We start from the raw sequence: 20,542 nt of genomic DNA, 5'->3' as shown, positions 1-20,542 counted from the left end.
AGTAGGTTGGACACAACTGCCAGAAGTGTTAAGCCATTTATTCCTGTGACAGCTGAAATGTAGTTTAAATTTGGGCATTCCCTACACTTAAGATTTTTAAAGGGTGCTTGTGGTAACAGCATCACTTAAGCCAGCTTCTTCCAGCTTAAAGACAGTTTTGACAAATGTGTAAAGCTAGAAACGTCCTAAATGAACAAAAAACCCCACAAATACAAGACCTAGATGTCTTCAGTCAATATTTGAGACCTAACAAAGTTACCAAAGGCCTAAATTATTTATTTTTAATGTTTGGCTGTTCACCCTTGCAGCAGTCAGTTGGGGGGAAGAAAAGAGAGGAAATTTAATTTAGCAATATAGGAGAAAAGATAAATCTGTTCACAATTAACAGATGATTTAGCAGACTACATTTCAAATCTCCTAATTCTGTTACCTGCAGGTAGGGCTTAATCCTTTAAAGCAGGTGCTTTGACCATCCTGTTCAGAGCTACTGTATTTTATGTGAGAACAGTATTTAAGACTAACAGCAGAGATGAAGGAATATAAAGGACAGGTGTACTCATCAGCAAACCTGTGTTGCAAGTTCACCTCCACCCTTGGCTGAAGCTGAGCTCTCTCAAGTGACTCCATGTCACTCCCTGTCTTCACAAGATTTCAGCCCCATCAGTCCTGTCCCTTACTGATCTCCACAAGGAACAAGGTAGAAACAGAGCAGGAGACAGGGCAAAGGAAATCAGACAGTACTCTGCTAAGTACACTCAAGTTGTAGCTTAAATGCACACCTAACCTTGTACCCTGTTCTCTTCATTTATCAAGGATTTTCACTACACTGACTGTACCACACATAGTGAAGTTACTCCCACTCAACACCTTAAAAATCCAATCATAAATTACTGCCCCAAGGGGTATAAAGACACCCAATCTTCTTTCATGTTTGCTATTTCATTCAGAAGCTCATTACAAAGGAAGCTACAAAAAGCAACAGATGCTACACTAATGTGATCCATGCCTTAAATTTAAAATTGTTTGTAGGAAAAAAAAAAAAGTGGGTAAACAGAAAAGCACAACCAAAGCAAAGCCATTTCTCTGTCACTACAGCAACCAAGATGTTCAATACACCTGAAAAGGTTAATTACTCTGAAAACACATGGGTCTGACTTAATCTTTGGCATTGTTTGTTTTAAAAGCCAACATTCCCCCTCCCTTTTCACTGTCAGACCACCACCTCTTTCACTCAAGAGCTGAAGTGGATGACAAGCTCCACCTACACAGTTCTGTCCTGTCTGTAGGCTCCAACTTCAAACCACGTGGCACTTCCTTTCCTGTAAAAGTAGTTTTAGAGAATATACATGAAAAACTTAAAGAAGGGACTCTTAACACAAGAAAAATATGTTTGGAGAGTAGTTAGTAGGAATAAAGAGGTCTTTGGGTAGGGAAAGGCCTTGAAAGTCACAAGCCTGTCATATCAAATTGAGGTATACCATTAGAAAAGCTTTCCAGCAAGCCAAAACCATAAACAATTTTTTTTTAATTCCATCAATCATACTGCTAAAATCATCATCACTGTCCAGGCAGCATGCCTTCATAAATACATTCAGGAACAGTTGTAGGCAAACATAAATTCAGGAACTTGACATTTTGCCAGTCCCCAACTTATTTCTGCATTAATTTCTCCATTAATTTGGTTACTTTGGACAGCATTCAAAGTTTGAACACAGATCCAGCCATTAAACAATGATTGAAAAAGACAGCTGGTTATGCATTCCCTATGATTTCTTATATAATAGTGTCTACTCTAACAAAATAGAATAGCTGTCAATCTTTCAAGATCAGAAAAATATTCCAAGCTGCAGTATTACAGCTTGTGGCAGTCTGTAAACAGGAGCAGCAGAGCAGCATCCATTTCACTCGTGACCTTGTGCAGCTGCTTCTTCTTTCTGTTCACTTGCTGCTTCATCACCTTTCTCCAGAGTAGTGGTTAAGGAGCTCTCCATACTGTTTAAGAGCAGCTTTGTTTCTTGGTTATCAGCATCAGTTTCTGGTGGTTTTGAAGAAATTTCATTAGGGAGAGCAAAAGAAGGTAATGGTGGAACTGAAGGCAGTGACTCATCCAATTCAGGCTGCTTGACTGAACCTTCAGAATGCATGGATACATCTTCAGGGTCCAAAGCTGTGGCATTCTCTGGGAAATGAAAATACTTTTTAAAAAGACAAAAGTTCTCAGGCTAACAGGCAGTGCCTCTGGTTCCCATACACCTAGGAAGTCAGCTGAGTACCTCATACAGACACATAACCAGATCACAGCTCTCAAGTACAAGGGCTGTGTTTACTCTCTTCTCCACAAACCCAGAAAAACCTGATGGTGCAAGCAGGTTTTTTAGAAGCCCAGAAACCATTTGGTCTGCCATTCAGATAACACATAAAAATGTGGGGTTTTGTGTTACAACTTTTAGTCACCCCATCTTTTAAAAGAGAGAGAGAAATCCATAAAGTGAATGTATTTTAAATAAAAAAGTCAGTTAAGAGAACTGGGATTTTGTTTTCACTTTGTAACTGTGGAGACAAGGCTGTGGTACACAAACTCACACTGATTTTAGAAATACTTCTAAAACATTATTTTAATTTGGATCATCATCAACATTTTCATTTCAAGAAAAAGACACAACCTATGGTCTTATAAAATACTCTATTAGTTTTTCTCCACTTCTACAGCTGATTTCTCCTATTTTTTCAGTCTCATTATAGCCAACCTCCTGATTTTTCTTCAAGTTGGCTTATTTCCTAAAAGCATGACACAGTTGAGCAGACGAGTTGGTGCCATTCCAGAAATGAGGTCAGAGGCCTAAAGGAAAGCTTGAACACACTCACCAGAATAAGCAGGAGCCTCACTGTTCGACACCAACTTTTCTGAGCCTTCTGACACATCTGCTGCTGGCATGTTGAGGGAGGCAGATGGAGACACATTGGACACATTTGCTAAGTCAGTGAGTTCAGGAAATGAAGTACCAGACATATCTAGAAATCCTGAAGGAGAAAGCAAATATTACAGTTCTGTTCTGGATACATTTGCCCCTGTACTCAGCCCTGGTGAGGCCACAGCTTGAGTCCTGTGTCCAGTTCTGGGCCCCTCAGCTCAGGAAGGAGATTGAGGTCCTGGAGCAGGTCCAAAGGAGGGCAACTGGGCTGGTGAAGGGACTCGAGCACAGATCCTATGAGGAGAGGCTGAGGGAGCTGGGGGTGTTCAGCCTGGAGAAGAGGAGGCTCAGGGGAGACCTCATCACTCTCTACAACTCCCTGAAAGGAGATTGGAGCCAGGGGGGGGTTGGGCTCTTTTCCCAGGGAGCTCTCAGCAAGACAAGAGGGCACAAGAGGTCTCAAGTTGTGCCAGGGGAGGTTTAGGTTGGACATTAGAAAGAATTTCTTTACTGAGAGGGTGATCAGACATTGGAATGGGCTGCCCAGGGAAGGGGTGGATTCTCCATCCCTGGAGATATTTCAAAAGAGCCTGGATGTGGCACTCAGTGCCATGGGCTGGGAACTGCAGCGGGAGTGGATCAAGGGTTGGACTTGATGATCTCTGAGGTCCCTTCCAACCCAGCCAGTTCTATGATTCTATGATAAAACAAAAATCTAGATGAAAAAAAGGTATGTTCTAACAAAACATCTGGACATCCATCCAGATGGATGTCAGTGACAGGCCCCTCCCAGTGAATGCAAATGAATTTAATGTGAGCTGAGACCAGTGGAAAGACTTGTGCAGAATGTTAACCTCAGCCAGGCTCACTGGACCCAAACTGTACAGCTGTAAAGTCCAGTGAAGCCAGAAACTTCAAGGAAAAGAGCCACCAATGCTTGCAGTTCTGTATTTAAGCCTCAAACTTGATAAAGACCTTATTAGTTTACTTAGATCCCCTCTAAAGAATTACTGAAAAAAGCACCTAAAAAATATACCTGGATCCATTACTCTCTGGAGAGGGGGAGGAGGAGAAAGTGAGCTTTCTGGTGAATAACCACTCGTTTCCTCACTTGTGGAATGATCCAAGTTCACGAGCATTTCAGAGTTGTCAGCCTGAGAAGTGGGTGCCAGTAATGGAGTCTGGAATAACACAGTAAGAGGGAAAAGCATCTTCTTGTATTGAAAGCTTTACCTGAAGATGACCTTCCCATGAAAAGATTCTGCTTCTGTCTGATTCAGAGAGAATCCAGGATGCCAAAAACTGACAGCAATGCCACTCATCAGGACATGTTCCAATGTAGCCTTTTAAAGCCAATATGTTCTTAGAAGAACTTAACTCTTATAGGTGTAATTTTTTCTCCTCTTGAGAAAGGTATTCCCTCTGACTTGGTTCTCACTGACTGACAACAGCTGTAGGATGGAATTCTTCAAGACAGAAAGAAAATACCTGGCAAAGAATTTTAGCAGCCAACACTGGTGATCTGTCATCTGCTAAGTATCATCAGCTCTCACTTTCCCTTCACCTCACTCCATCTCACTCAAGCACAATCCTATCCTGTACTCAAATACACTGTAATAGGAGTGTTCAAACTTGTAGAAAATTTTGAAACCCCAGAGAACATGCAAGACATGAACTTGTTTCTTACACACCTCTGTGTAACCATTAGTAGTTGGTACAGGAGTTCCAGCTTCTGGTAAGGGTGTTGATGGTTTGCTTTCTGGCTTCTTCTTTGATAGTACTGACTGTGTTGGAATTCTGTGCAAATAGCCATATCCAATGCCACATCCTAAGCTGTACAAGAGAAGTAGAACAAGACTTGGAAAAATAGAGGTTCTTTACAAAGCTAGTTAGGTTTTTTATTTTTGCATCTTCAAATGAAAGTTTGAGTCTTTAATCTACTAAATCTACAAATCTAAAAATCTAAAATACTTACCTGCAAGAGTGGTTTCACTTATGGTACTCAAGGAGCACTCTGCAGTTGACATTTAGCCATAAACAGCTGAGCTTACATTATACAAAATTGTGTTATCCGAGCTGATGGGGATTTTGTTTGCTTTAACTGAGTGTTTGAATATGAGTGAATCTGCTACCAGAAAGGTCAGCACAGGTTTTGCCATGGGTTTCAATTCAAGCTGGATTAGATCCAGAACATGCCTAATTCCTAATTCTGAGCTAGTTTATTTAATGGAAAAACAAACATGTTTTGTGTGGCAAGTGTAAGGACATGAGGCTTAACTTAAAATCAGTAGTGACAACTCCTAACTCCTAACAGGAGCTCACTTACAGTGAGCATATAACCTGTCATCAGCCAGTGACTGTCTGGAGGTCAGTACCTTCCTTCTCCACCCCAAGCTCCATTGGGAGTCACAACTACCTCTCGAATGGAATCTGCTTCAGTGTTATAAACCATCAACTTCAGGGGCTTCCCCTCATGGGATTCAACCAGTGAGAAGAAATCTTCTGACTAAGAAAAAAACAAAAGTAGTATTAAACTCAAACAAGGAGCTGGAAGCAAGTTAGCATTTTAGGGTTATTTACTTCACACTAAGATACAGAAAACCCCAAGAAAAGACTAAAACTCACTCGAGTAGTTTGATCTTTAGGGGCAATTTTTTTTTGTTGTCACATTAAAAAGAGATGTTTACTTCAGCCATAAAGCATCTGCCATAAGAATCAACCTCCCATAGTTCCCAAACACTATCCCCATACGTTCATGTACAGCTATTTAATTTAGAATAAATAAAAAAAACCCAGCAACATTACACACACTTGGCAGGCACGAAAACCATTGCTACTTGAAGGAGCACATGTCCTACCTCCTGAAGAATCTGATCAGATCCAACAACATAGTCAGTGTATGGCTGAAGACCAGCTAGAGCTGCAGGAGACCCAGGTTCAACATCCTGTGAAAGAGCAACATGTGTCATTTACACTTGCAGAAGGATAAACTACCCCAGCATCAAAAGGGAAAGGTAGCTCCAAAAACAAAAAAGCATTTTTTTAATGGGACAAAAAAGAAGCCCCTGAACAGGAGTTTTGTTGCATCATCCAGATGCAACATCTTTTAAAACACACTGAGTAAGAAAGACCAAGCTACTACTAATTGAAAATAAGATACTCTGAAGACATTGAAAAGTTGCATTTTTTTTACAATCAGAACAACAACAAAAGATGATATGTCTTCCCTAGACTCTTCTTCTCTTTCTACTCTCTCTCTTAACTTTAAAGTAGTTTTTTGATGCTTTTTGCAACATTAATGTTACTTTGATGAAGTAGGCAACACAGAGACACTTATTCAGACAGACTCTATTTGCTTTTGCCACTGATTCTTTAAGATGAGAAAACCTCTCCATCACATAATGATTGGGAGAGAGTGAGTTGGTTGGGATGAAGTTAATTTTCTGCACAGCAACAGACACCTGTTGTGTTGTCCCCTACTCAAATAGCTCAGACAAAATGTCAAAACTGTCCCTTTCTGTGAGATTTCAGCATTCTGTCTTTACATACAGGTTGCTTCTAAACATTACACTTTAAAAACAAGGTTGTATGAGCATGAATGAGCCACCAAAGAATTCCATCTCACCAAAACATGCCACACATGTTCATTGGCTCCCTGGAAACTGCAGAACCTCACACTGGCTCCAAGAAGACCTTGTCCTCCCCACATGTTACTGGGGATCACCTCCACCTCTCTTACTTTCATTGTTTTGATGTTATACACCTCCAGCTTCACTGCTTTCTCAGCGTTTGCCTTCAGCAGATCTTTCAACATACAGTTTCCTTTATTCTGTAAGGCACAGAAAGAGACATTCTACTTGTACCTGTAACACAGGCACCACATCTGTGGCAGAATTTGAATACAAAGAATCAAAACTGTAAAAGTTAGGGCTTTCACCACCCATCCCAGCAGTTCAATTTTCTTTTATTCACAAGAAGTCAGCATGTCAGCCCATGTCCCGTTACAGAAGTAATTACTCCACTTAATCACTTACTTTCCTGTTCTTCCTAACTGTTATTAAATAACATCAGCAATTTATTTCTCAACTATGTAGTTGTAACAATAAGCAGCAACTTTTTATTTCATACTTCTGGCTCCCAGTCCTTACTCAATAAGGACTAAAATCTACCATTATAATGATCACTTCCAGAAAGACACCTCCACTAATGAAAGCAAGACAGACTTAATGACTTGTATGTAAATTAAGATGAAGCACAGAGACAAAGCTGCCAGCTTTTAAACCAAAAGTCAGCTTTTCTCTCATAACTCAATGCACAAGAACTGTGTTCCCAGTTTTAAGCATAAGCAGGCAGGCCATGATTCCTTTTCATGTTTTATCAAACACTGAACTAAGTTTGTTTAAACAATGCTGAGTTCTTGCCACTGAGTCACCAGTTCAATATTTACCTTGTGGCAGAAAACATGCATGAATGAGTAATATCATAAACATGGTGTCAATTTGTTAACAGGTTCAGGTGACTAAAGGCATAACTAAGAGTTTCCTCAAATTTGGATCCAGACAAAGAAGAGACTTTGAACACCACCAAGTTTTACTTTCTTGTTAGTGCCAAATATAATGGTCAATATTTAAAGCTCTATTTACTGTGAGAGCTCTGGCTTCTCCCTTTCATCATTACAACACCCATGTTTCATGCAGGGGGAAAAAATACAAAACAGTAAAAATCATTTGAGGCTTACAAGCCTAGTGTGTCCTATTGCAATGATGAAATCAAAGAAAGGTTCCAGTCCTCCTTGTTGAGCTGGGGAGTTTTCTTGGACCTACAAAACACACATTTTATTATACATTCATCTCCAGATACACTAAATGACACTTGATCTGAACACTTGATGCAATATTTACTTTTGAGTTGAACCTGAGATAAGATACCAAATGAAAGACCTCAGGAAGTAGTCCACAATTATGAACTTACTTTTCTAGAACTATGAATAACTTGTGTCCTAATTAAGCTGCAAAAAACAGGTTGAACCCCATGTGAGACACGAGTATTGTGATGCAGAGTCCACAATATGGAATTAATAAACATTGAGAACTTTGGAAAGGGGCTTAGTTTTCAAAGTTGTGCTTCAGAATTTTCTTCCATGCTACTTACAGCCTGAGCATGTTGAGTCTCCATCTACATCACAGCTATGTTTTAGATAAACACAACTTACAGTTAAGTTACCACAATGTACAGCACATTAGAAACACTCAAGAGACTGCTACAAACTATTCTGTGAAACTTAACCACAAAAACTGGTCTAGAAGATTGCCACCCCTTGCAAAAGACTCATAAGAAGTAGGTGTTAAAACATGTTTCATTATAACCAAGTTATCACAAAATACATTAAGCAAACATAGAGAATAGCTATTAAAATGCCTTTACACCAGGAAAAAACCCACCAAAACTTACACAGAGCTCAATACACACAAAACATATGTGAGCAAAGCCACTTCAAGGTATTCTAACATAGCAACAGGGTATTAAGGGAACCATCACAAACAGGGTAACAGTTCACCCTGCTTCTAACTTTGCTTTTTGTGAGCTCAGCAGTATAGCCCATAACCAGAAATATATTGTACTCCTGAGAGCCACCCCACAATGTAAGTGCTAAGTTATAACCCACACACCATCTAAAATAAAAAGTTCATGGCTAGCAAAGTCAAAATTGCAACATCTTACATTTGGCCTGGTGTTACCAAACTATATATATATATATATTTTTTTTTTTTTTGTTAATAAAGCTGTAACGGTATTCAGGCATTTGCTGGCATAACTGTCTACACAAATTATAAAACATTTATAAGTAATAGCATAGTTACTCCAGCAAAAGCTTTTAAAAGAAAAGGAGAAAAAAAAAAATCATGCTTTTTTATGAACCAGTCAAGACTGACTACTGTGACCACAATGGGAGAAGTAGCTAAAACTTACTAACTTTCATCACAACCCTAAAGTGCACCAAAAGAAAACATCCAGTTTATACTGAACAAAGTGTTAAAAAGGTTAAAAAAAGTTTATTTGGAATCAGGAGGTAATGTGCAAGACTTGCAATGACACTATCCTGTCACACAATGACAGTGCACTCTAAAGAAATACACAGAAGTTATTAGAGAGCTCATGATGTTGATGTTAACATGTTTAAAAGCCATATAGATTCCCCCAGAAAGGTGTTAAAAAAAAAAAAAAAAACCCGCAGCATTAAGTTTCCAAAATGACATTGTATCAAAAGTTGGATGAAGTCCCTGTGGGCAAAAAAATCCATTTGTCTTCTGCATACTGTAGGTCACCAAAATCATCCCCCAGTAAAGAAAACTGAGCTCTCTGCTGGACTTAACATAATAGGAGGAGGCACTTCATGGACAACAATCGTTTCTAATGAAATTAAGTCACTTAGCAAGACTGACAGAGGCAGATTACATAGCAGCATGGTACCCTGAAGACTTCTTTGGGATGCTGAGAAAGACAGTGCCTGTGAGGTGTAAAGCAGCATGTGGCAACAACATTTCCACTCTTATGCCAGGAAGGAAGATCATAAACTAAATGAAATTACAACTTATGTAACACCTGTGAAGTTGTCAGCAATACCTCCACCTATCTTTAAGCTGCAAAATACGCAGGTAAACCACGGTGTGTGCAGACACTGCCAGAGGAGTTACAACAACTTTGCACCTGGATACTGCACTATGAGAAGTAGCCCCTCAAGAAAACACTTCCTTGAGCAGTAATTAACCCCCAGCCAAGGCGCTGCAAGGATCCACAGAGAAACCAGCCAAATCTGCAACTCCAGGGAATTTGGAGGGTTGGTTAGCAGGGAAAGGAGGGCTATGTCACTCTTGAACACAGTATTTCATATTCCATTTCCGATTCAGCATTTCAGACACACATAAGGTTCCCCCCTCGGCTGCCCAGCTGTCAGCACCTCGCAGGCCGAAGCTCTGAGCCCGGTGAAGCCGCCGGGGCGGGCAGCCACCGACCCCGGGAAGCTGCGGCCGCTCCTCCCCTGCCGCCGTGGCACTTCCCTGGAAGGAGCCAACAGGTGGGGACCAGGCAGACCCCGAACCGCGGGCCCGCCGCCCCCGGCCCAGAGCTCTCCCCAGGGCCGGGCTGGGGTCTGGGCCTGCCCCAGACCAGAGGGGAACCGGGTCCCGCCTCAGCTCCCGCCGCCCCTCCTCAGCCACCCAGAAACCGCCCAACGGCGGCGGCCGCCACCTCACCCCGTGAACATGGAATCCCTCGGAGCCACCGTTGGGGACCTCGGAGCTGGAGCCCAGCCCCATCCCCACAACCGCGGGACTGGGCCCAACCGGACCGGACGGGTCGCTGAAACTGCGGCGGCTGCGGTTGCGGTGGCCTCGAGCATCGCCCGCCCGCCGCTCCCTCAGCTGTGGGCGGCGCAGACCTGAGCAAGCGAGCGTCGAGCGCGGCAGCCCGGAATGAGCTGCGGGGGAGGGAGATCGGCTCCACTCGGCTCCCTGGCTGGGAGAGTGACGTAAAGTCCCTTAACGACGGGGTAGGGGTGGGGGAAGCGAAGGGGTTGCTGCGGGGAGAGGAGAGGGAGCTGAGGGAAGGAGGGGGATAGCTACGGAGCAGAGGGGTTGCTGAGGAGAGGAGGGGGAGCGCTGAGGAGAAAAGGGAGGATCGCTGAGAGGAGTGAGGGAGCGCTGAGGAGAAACAGAGGGATCGACGAGGAGAAAATGGGGAGCACTGAGGAGAAGAGAGGGAGCTGAAGGGAGGAGGGGGAGTGCTGATGAGAAAGGGGGGGATTGCTGAGGAGAAGAGGGGGAGCGCTGAAGAGAGGAGGGGGAGAGCTGAGGAGAAGCGAGGGAGCACTGAGGAGGGGGAGCACTAAAGAGAGGAGGGGGATTGCTGAGGAGAAGCAGAGGAATTGCTGAGGAGAAGAGAGGGAGCGCTGAAGAGAGGAGGGGAAGCACTGATGAGAAAGGGGGGATTGCTGAGGAGAAGAGGGGGAGCGCTGAGGAGAAGCAGGGGGATCACTGACGAGAAGAGGGGGAGCGCTGATGAGAAGCGGGGGGATCGCTGAGGAGAAAAGGGAGTGCTGAGAAGTGAGGGAGCGCTGAGGAGAAGAGGGGGAGCGTTGAGAAGCAGGGAATCACTGAGGAGAAAAGGGGGAGCGCTGATGAGAAGCAGGGGGAGCGCTGAGGAGAAGAGGGGAGCGCTGAGGAGAAGAGGGGAGCGCTGAGGAGAAAAGGAGCACTGAGGAGAAGAGGGGGAGCGTTGAGAAGCAGGGAATCACTGAGGAGAAAAGGGGGAGCGCTGATGAGAAGCAGGGGGAGCGCTGAGGAGAAGAGGGGAGCGCTGAGGAGAAGAGGGGAGCGCTGAGGAGAAAAGGAGCACTGAGGAGAAGAGGGGGAGCGCTGAGGAGAATTGGGAGGATAGCTGAGGAGAAAAGGGGGAGCACTGAGGAGAAGAGAGGAAGCGTCCAGGAGAAAAGGGAGCGCTGAGGAGAAGCAGGGGGATCGCTGAGAAGAGAGGGAACGCTGAGGAGAGGAGGGGAAGCACTGAGGAGAAGCGGGGGATCACTGAAGAGAAGCGAGAGGATTGCTGAGGAACGGGAGATGACTGAGGAGAGGAGGAGAAGCGCTGAGAAGAGGCTGCAGGGTGCGGGGGTCGCTGATCCTTGCCAGGGCTTGGCGCTGGCCCACAGAGGGTCTGTCACAGCCCCAAGCCAGGCTGTGGCTCCCCGGAGGGGAGGGGAAGTGGGCAGCTGAGTGGGGTTCCCCTCGTTCTCTCGGCCTATCCTCTCTTGAAAATGCCCCGAACTGCTTCTCTTTGAAATGACCACGAAGCTGTACGGCAGTTTGGGTCTCGGAGCCTTCCTTGTTTTGTTTTTTTTTAAGTTGGTTTTTTTTTTTGGCAGAAACTGACTTGCACTTAGTTTTGGTTTTTTTCACCTTATATTCTTACAACTTCTGTAAAAAACAGTTGGCTACTGTCCTCATTCTGACAACCTTTTAAGAATTATACTCCTGTTAGTATAATGCAAAAAGATACTAATATTTTTTATCAATATGTAATTTGCACATTTCAAAAGAGAAAGTGTTTCTGTTCTGTTCCTCTCTGAGGGCCATATATTCTGTATTACACTCAAGAAAGAATTCTACCAGCTCAGACCATCAGCAGCCTTAGAGCTGAAGAAGCAAATCGGTGGTCTAGTGCTGCTGTTTTCCAATACATAGGGAACCTCGTGTTTAGATAATAATTAAGAAGTGATATTTCCATTCCTCTGAAATTTCATACCTGTTCCACTGTGTTTTACTTAGAATTAATTCTGATTATGCTTTTATTCATTAATGGAAAAGTTCTGAATTTTTAGAGAAATTGTAATAAACTGAAGCATTCCTATATTAATACGATTAAAGTCCCAATTATATTTCCTGCTTGAATATTTGCATTCCAGTATAAAAACATCCATTTTAGCAAATCTCCTTGCTCGTCTCTGCTCTTACCTCCAAAATGTCATTTTTCTAAAGGATCCATTCACATAATTTCTGTGGTTAAAGTGTAAGGCATGAAGACAGAAGAGAAAAGAAAGTTGCATTCTCCATCCTCTTCCTTTGCTAAAAGATGAAGCTCTTTAATTCCCTGTCACTTCAACAACTATTTATACTTGAAAACCATACATAATGACTTAATTTTTCTCCAAAGACCAAGATACTCTCAGAATCCTTTTTAAGTGCCTTTTTTCCCGGTGTTGTCTCAAAACTGGTCCTATCCATTGAGCGTATGGTAGAAGCGCACCTAGGTACTGAAAAAATAAAATTGGCCCAAATATTTTTATTCTGTGTTTTCTGCTACATGCTTGGGAACCTTATCACAAATTTTTTAAAAAATTCCTTTTCTTCAGCAAGTCTTTTACAACAAGTATGCCAGTGAAGAACAGCAGTGTTGACTGTGTAGTTTTATTTCTACAAATAATTTGAAGAGGAGGTTTGTATGCCTCTGTCAACAAAATGATAGAAACTAGAATAAATAAAAGTTCCAGTGGGTACCTGAGTATCATATTCTTGGGAATAGTCAAGAAAAAGGGATGTCCTGTCTCACACATCTATTGGAGTTGGTAAAGGCATTAACAAACATACAGAAAGGAGAGATCTGGTGGTTTAGATGTCAAGAACCCCTTCATCAAAGCTTTATGAAGTAAACTAAGTGGCAGTACCATAAGATACCTTTTTTTGGATGAGTGCTTAAAAGATAAAAAGTAAAGTATTGAAGTGAATGATCACTGCTTGGAAAAATCACCCAGAATCAAAACTAAACAAACAAAAAATTAAAAAAAAAAAAAAAAAAAAAAAAAAAAAAAAAAAAAAAAGTGGTTACAGCCTGCTTTTCTTCACATTCTAAAAGTCCTGGGGAAAAAAGAAATAAGCAGTGAGATGACAAAAGGCACTGATAGCACAAATTATTCAAACCAGCAACACCAAGGAGCAATTAAGAACTGCAGAAGGATCTTAGGTGGGCAGTAAAACCACAGGTATAATTAAGGAGCAGATAAATGTAAAATTATACACATGGGGAAAAGTCCTGACTAATGCCACAGCGGGCTCTGAGCTGCTCAGCAGCAGTCTGAGTGAGAGCTGGTGTTTACCATATGTCATTTTAGAAATCAGAAACAGCCAAAAAGCAAATCCATAATAATGGAAATTAATCCAAAAGAACTATCAGGAGAACAGTGGAGACCAAGAGAAAGGACATTGCTGAATTACTGTATAAAAGTCACAGTTTTCCCCCATCTTGTCCCCACATTTCAGAAAGATAAATAGTAGAAATGGGAAAGCTTTAAAAAGGGCAGCAGCAGTGATTACTGGTGTCAGTAGTTACCACGTATGGAAAGAAAATAAACCAGAGCTTTTTGATTTGGAAGAGAGACAACTGAAGAGAGAATGTGCTGTAATATCACTTGTGGTGTGGAGAGGGTAGTCAGGAACCGAGTGTTTGCTCTCCATTTAATAACAAGGGGACTACTGAAGCTGTGAGGGCACACATTCAAAGTAAACAAGAGGTGATTTTTCATGAAATACTTCACTGAGTTCTGCAACTCTCCACCACAGGACTCTGTAATGCCAAGAGTTTATTTGGCCCCAAGGAGGCAGTGGGCAAGTTCACTGAAGAAGAATATCAGAAAGGTGAATAAGTGCACAGAAACCTATCTCACAAAAGGTATTTTCTGAGCTGAAGCCACCTGAAGACTGAGACACTGTCTGAGGGAAGTGACATTTATGATTGTCCCAATCTTTGTCTTTTCCAGGCTTTTTAGTGCTGCTGTGGCAGGCTGAGAGTGTGCTGCTGGGTCTGTGATTTGACCCAATACAGCTCACCTTAATGTTAGTGCTTACAGCTCACAACTCTTTGCTGTTCCGCCCAGCTTAGAAAGCAACGTGTGTGCAGAGCAGCTTGTGGTGGAGCACGCAAATGAAACAAACTGCCTAGTTAGATGGTGGCTTGGAGTTACACAAATAACTTTTTTTAAGTGGCTGCTGATAACATCTGAATCAACCAACCATCTGCATTGTCTCTGCTGCTGAAATGCAAGGTACTATCTTACAGTTAGGAAAAGCCAGAAGGAACCATTCTGGAATGTCACTCTGTTGTCTTTTGGAATTAATTTATTCACACAAAATGTGTAAAAATATAGACAAGGGTTTGGTTTGTTTTTTTTTCCTGGTGGTATGTTTTGTTTTGTTTTGTTTGGGGTTTGGTTTTGTGTGTGTGTGTGTGTGTGTGTGTGTGTTACTTGCTACAAGTTTCAGCAGTCAGAAACTTGACAATACATCAGTTTCATTCGTTTACACAGGTTAAGTTAGGAGTTTCGGAGCAAAACAAGTCAAGCATAAATACAGGTATGTTTTAAGTGATTTGTCTGTTTCACTAAGCAAAATAGTACCAAAAATAGTCCTTCTGTCCCTAGAATTGCTGACAATATCTACTCTGCTCTGGACCACTCTTGTGACACATTTTGTTCTTTTAGAAAAGTAGTTTAGCTCGTGTTTATTCAACACTGAAGCAGTGCTTGCATATTCCATTTGTCAACTTAACATGAAGTTCAGAGACTTCAATAAATTATTGAACAAATTCACTGCAAAATCATAGCAAAATCCATAGTGTTCACATCGTGGTGTTCTCTTAAAGAGAAATCAGGTTTCATTTTTGTGTGGCTATGTTGAAAATGATTCTGGGCTACACTAAATATTTATAGATTAAATTTCTCCAGAACGTTAGCACAAGAGTATTTCAGACACTAGAGGAGAATGCTGGCTGGTGGCTATTTCTTCTATTAGAGGTAATAAATTTTAGGAATGCAAGACACACTTGCAGCTCAGACAGGAATGACTCAAGGTTCAGCAGCTGTTGGGACTGAGCTGAAGTCTCATAACAAGGTAATGGGAGATTTACATTCTGTATCAGTGGAGAATTGTGTATTATTTTTCAGCGTGTCTTTGTGCAAAAATAGTTAATTTTTAAAAGATATCATTTCTAAGGGGGAAAAGTTTACTAATTTGCTTTCCAATCTGACAAATGCTGAACACTTCTGATTTCAGCAACACAACCTGAGAAGCCCCTTACACATGTTTCAAGGACTAGGAGACTTTTTTTAATTTGTCTGGCTTTGTCTTTGCATGACTTTTCCAAGTTTAATACATTTAGCACATCTGTTTGAATATTTGTTTTCATATAGTGAAGGTGGTTTAGAGCTGGAAAGCAAATAAAAACAGGAGAAATACTGGAACTTATGAACTATGTTATGCAGGAATGTTTTTTATGGCTACTGGATAAAAACTGAGGACTTGACAGAATGCTGAAAATGCCTCCTTGATCTAGGGAGGCAGTGTGAGTGGTATTTCATTCGTAACAAGACAGAAGTTCTCACTATTTAAAAAGTAAAATGAGTCCCTCAGACTTTCAGGCAGATGCTAAGAAAACATAAGTATGGAAAAACTGATGTATTCTGTACTTAAAATTATGATTATCTAAATTACACTTCTTGTTTACCATAACCAAGGAAAATGTACTTTTTAAGTTGGTATTTCTACATCAAACCAAAACTCTTTTTCTGATGAGGAAGAATGTTTATTTTTCTACAGTGGGAAAGTAAAATAATGATTGCTGGTAAAACTGTTTCACCGGGTGTGCTTACATTTGGTTGTAACTGGCATTTCTTTCATGTAAATATAGAGGCAAGGAGTCTGGAATTCAAAGGCTTTGTGAACAGGTCTTACAGACTACACCACTAAGAGGCAAATACTGAGAAAGATGTTACAAGGAGCTTGAGTTTCAAGCCTCTTCTTCCTGTATTTCTGTCCATGTTTCCTTCAGGAATTGTGTCATACAGGAAACAGTCTGCATTAACCCCAGATTCTGAAAATACACAAAGAGGGCTGTCAGGTCGCATCTGTGATGCTGTGCAAAGTTACAAACTTGCACACTGGTGTAGTCAGTACTGGCTGTTCCTTCACTGAAGGATGAAAATTGTTGCTCAGCATCTTGTTAAATACTTTTTGAAACCTTTCTTTTAAAATTTTATACTGTTAATTGTATGTTAGACAGTGAGAACAGGACTGTGTAACTGTCAGTAAATGGCTAAGGGTTTTATTTTAGGCATTCTCCAAAATACTTTACCAGTAGAGGATTTTCCTTTCATAGTAAAGTCAGTACTTGATAAAAAACAGCTAATCCTAGTGCAGCATTAAAAACATGACAATTGACAGGTTATTGGAAATATATCTTGGTTGTTATAAGATTTTAAGCCACTAGAAACAATGCAGTGTTGTGTCATTTTCACACAATGATACGAGGCCTTTGCTTTTGCAGATACTGAATTTTGAAAGAACACTCATTTATCATCCATGGTAATGGAACCAAAACAATGTAATATGGAACTGGCAGATTCTGCAGGTCACTGTAAATTTTACATGCTTCTTTTTCAAAGTTCTTTGTATGTTTTGCAATTACAGCTTTCTTGCAATATCAATCTTTTCCAAAGGTTCCTGTGTAAATAGAAGTTGACATGTGAAATGTGTTGACCTTTCTAAAAGACATTTAGATACACAGATACTGTATACAAAGCTGCCCCTGAGTGTCACAGGTTTCTTTGTTTCAGTCAGTGGAGAAAAGCAGGAACTTCTTGGCTGTTGCTCTTATAATTAAGGATTTCTCATCCCCATTTTACAAGTAATTGCTCAGTTTGGCAGAAGAATTGTGTAGTAAGGCAGTGTTTTCAAGTGTACATCAAAATTTTAAATTATTATCACTTTGTTTGCAGTACCACCTGTGCAGAACTTGTAAAGAATTGAATCTTGCTACCCAGGAGAAGAAGAAATAAAGATATTTCTACACATAAAAGTTGCCAGTCAGTGAAAAGGGTTCAACTGTATTCAGTTTTGTTGATTTTGGTGAATTGTCATAGGGTGTTCCAAGCTTCTTCTTGTCTTGACTAAAGAGAATTGACAGTAATGGAAATAACATTTTGATGTTCACTGGTAAAGAAGGTTCTGGTGTTTCCAAACATCTTGGTTTTCTGATTACTGAGACTTGCAGAGGCTGAGCTATTTATCCTTTTGTCTCCATTACTGTACCCGAGTGCCAGTGCTATCCCAGTTGCTTGGCTGGTAGGCAAATAAATGTGCTTCCTGTACAAACAGAACTCTTGGAAATATTCCAGCATTTAAACTGTGCTGCTTGATGAGGGAGCAGGTTAACTGCAGCAATAAGAGTCAAGGAGTGGTGCAGTCATCAGCAGGGTGAAGTTACTTGATTGACTTTGGATTAAGTTACCTGAAAGTTTCAGAAGTGATTGTGTCTCCCATGGAATCACAGAATCCAGTGGTAGTGGATCAAGGGTTGGACTTTATGATCTCAGAGGTCCTTTCCAACCCAGATGATTCTGTGATTCTGTGAAAGCTATAAAAATCCTTTAACATGAACTCTTAACAGGTAGTAAAGAAAATATTTTTTTTAAATCTCAGTCAACGTTCATAGTATCTATATACAAGGCAGGGGAGAGAGAGATTGTCCTGTTAGTGTTGTGTCCTCAGATATGTAGAAAGGAAATATTCACTGATTTTTCCAAACCACAGAATTCCCATGGATGAATTCTTAAATCATATTTCTGATATATGAAGGGAAAAAGAGCCAGAAAGGAACAAGAACACAAGAAGGAAATACAGCCACTTCAGTAATTTTTTTACTTTTTCATCCATTCAACAAAATCTGACTGAAAGATATTTTAAAAATAATGTGTAATATAGTACTAATCATCAGATGAGAGTATCATACTACAAGTATAAAAATCATGTCAAGCAATGAAGAAAATTGCTCAGGTGTGGTTTTCTACTCACAGTAAAACCTAGTTTTACTACATGGAGGAGTAGTTTGGAAAAAACTCATATTTACATTTGTCAGTGCTTGATTCTGGCAGCAAAGAGCATTGAATTAGATACGAATTCCATCTATGCTTTTATTGAGAACTAATGACATGCAACAGATTGCAAGCTTTTATGTCTAGCAAGCACGTGCAGCTTCATTTAAGTAGAACTGCTATTAGCATTTTGCAAGGTTACACTGATTTTTGAAGAGTGGCCACATCATTATAATTTGTATTTGACTTCCTCCATGTTTCCTCTAGTGGTTTCTTCATAATAGGAATAATGTTCACCCTGTCACTTCAGATAATTAATGATGCACAAGAAAAATCAGTAAAGAATATCCTTTGCTGATTATTCATAATTACTTGGATACAGCAATAGTTGTGCTAATGGGGAAAACTTTGATTTAATTATGAGAGGAGATTGAAATTGCACTGAAAAAAATTGATCTGCTCTCTAGTTGCCTTCTATGATAGAGCTCAGCAGAGAGAAAATAAGAGGGTCTTGATACTTATTAAAATTGTTATAGAAATACCTCATTTTTAATTACTTTTTATTTTCTCAGAGAATACTGAAATTGACTTATTTTAATTTGCACGATTGATTGTCAAGATCCAATCATTCTTTTCCCAATCTACACACCAGCACATGATTTTTGCATGGAAGTCCTAATAATGATTGTGGGCATGATAGGTTGGCATCATTAATTTTTTTCCAGAAAAGTCATAGAAAAGGAGTGGAGTAGTGGAATGATAAAAATCAGAGATCTGTATCCCCCAAATACAGTCTTTTTAGGACAGAAAAGAATATTCATTCTATATAGATATGAAAATAGACAAAATGTTTGGGGTTTTGATGGTAATTTTATGCTAAAATGGTGACATTGACCCAGCTGGTACAGTGGGACCCAAATGATGGGTTTGGACCTCTGTCTTCCTAAGAAGTGGAAATGTATCACATGCTTTTTCTTATGGTAATTGTTAGACCTTTTATTATGCATTCTGATAATATAAAGGAATAATAAAATAATAAAAAAGGAACTGCTTTTGGAATCGGTTGGCTTAATGCCAGTTTATATGTAGTTTTTTTATTTATACATCCCCTTTTATTTCTACACATTTTTATCTTCTGGATGATGGCAGATCTCATGTTCAGGGAACAGGGTTTTGAACAAGGAATAAAACTGTACCAGAATGTTGTGTAAAAGTTACCTGGAATATAACATCATGTACCATCATTAGGTTGAAGATTGTGTGTTTGTTCAGATATCTGCTCTAAGTTTTTAAAAAACTAGCTTGTGAAAATGTGAAAACTCTGTCTTCTTAATTCCCCCCACAAAATTTTCCACTTATAAAGAAAACCCAGGATTTCTCAGGACTTTCTGTATTGTCACATATAAAATATTGATAGATCTGATGTTTTCTGGAAGAGCTTTCTACTTCAAGAGGCTGGAAATGTTAGCAGAATTTTTTTTTTGCTCTGCCCTTATTTTTTTTAAAAGCCTTGCCCTTTTCCATGGGATGAGCAACATTGCTGTATCTCATTAATTACAACCCTCAAAACAAAAAATTCCATAGGATTTAAGCAAATATTTAATTTTTGCCACATTTGAAAGGACCTGAGTTGTTATGAGGTAGAGATACAAAATATTTTATTGCTTTATAATTTTTAGGTAACTTTTCAGCCATGGAAAGATTATCTGGTTGGCTGAGAAGTGGTAAACTTAATATGTTTTTCTTTGAAATGGTGATTATTTGTGGATTTTGGATTTTCAGAGCAGTGCTGCAGAACCCCTGTGCAGTTTATATGAATCCTTTAAGGCTCAGTTTGTTAAGTGTTATTTTTTCATGTGCACAGAAATGAAACCAGGGGTTTCAGATTTGCTTATTAAGTTAGAACTGGTAAAAATACAAACTTCTTAATAGGTCAAGACTTCTTTTGGAAAATACAGGAGCATGAACATGGGGAAAGTTATATTTATAGTGAAATAGGGTACTCCAAAGAGAACTATGTCCACCTGACTGTATCAACTGGGAATACTTAAAAGAAGAGCTCTAATTGTAAATAGTCCTCCATCTGCAAACATTAGGAAACAAATCTTGGCTTAAAATATTTCAGTGATTCTGCTCAAGATCCTTTTCTATAATGTAGACAGTCAGAGAATCCAAATCATTCATGTAACATACTGTATAAGGCACATGTTTTTTTGGG

General features: G+C 40.3%; 1 protein-coding gene across 1 annotated transcript; it reads right to left on the bottom strand.

Annotated features, from left to right (window-relative positions):
* Positions 1-17: 17 nt before the first annotated feature.
* On the bottom strand, positions 18-10,389 carry GORASP1 (golgi reassembly stacking protein 1). The gene is made up of 9 exons (XM_071734653.1): positions 10,166-10,389; positions 7,651-7,731; positions 6,538-6,741; positions 5,771-5,857; positions 5,288-5,418; positions 4,604-4,745; positions 3,949-4,093; positions 2,866-3,021; positions 18-2,179 (listed from the first exon to the last, which is right to left on the bottom strand). Exons 1-9 carry the CDS (start codon positions 10,226-10,228, stop codon positions 1,902-1,904), a joined length of 1,287 nt encoding a protein of 428 aa, XP_071590754.1. The 5' UTR covers positions 10,229-10,389; the 3' UTR covers positions 18-1,901.
* Positions 10,390-20,542: the final 10,153 nt, after the last annotated feature.

The sequence above is a fragment of the Heliangelus exortis genome, chromosome 2 (assembly GCF_036169615.1).
Source record: "Heliangelus exortis chromosome 2, bHelExo1.hap1, whole genome shotgun sequence".
NCBI classification, from domain to species: domain Eukaryota; kingdom Metazoa; phylum Chordata; class Aves; order Apodiformes; family Trochilidae; genus Heliangelus; species Heliangelus exortis.
The sequence above is the reverse complement of the archived record's forward strand: the minus strand, read 5'-3'. Positions and strand labels throughout refer to the sequence as shown.

Excerpts from the sequence above, each read along its gene's own strand:
- GORASP1 (XM_071734653.1), bottom strand. The coding sequence starts at position 10,228 with ATGGGGCTGGGCTCCAGCTCCGAGGTCCCCAACGGTGGCTCCGAGGGA. Across the intron at positions 5,858-6,537 it reads AACATGTGTGGCATGTTTTG|GATGTTGAACCTGGGTCTCC; the intron begins GTGAGATGGAAT and ends GCTCTTTCACAG. Across the intron at positions 4,746-5,287 it reads GCTTGGGGTGGAGAAGGAAG|CTTAGGATGTGGCATTGGAT; the intron begins GTACTGACCTCC and ends TCTCTTGTACAG.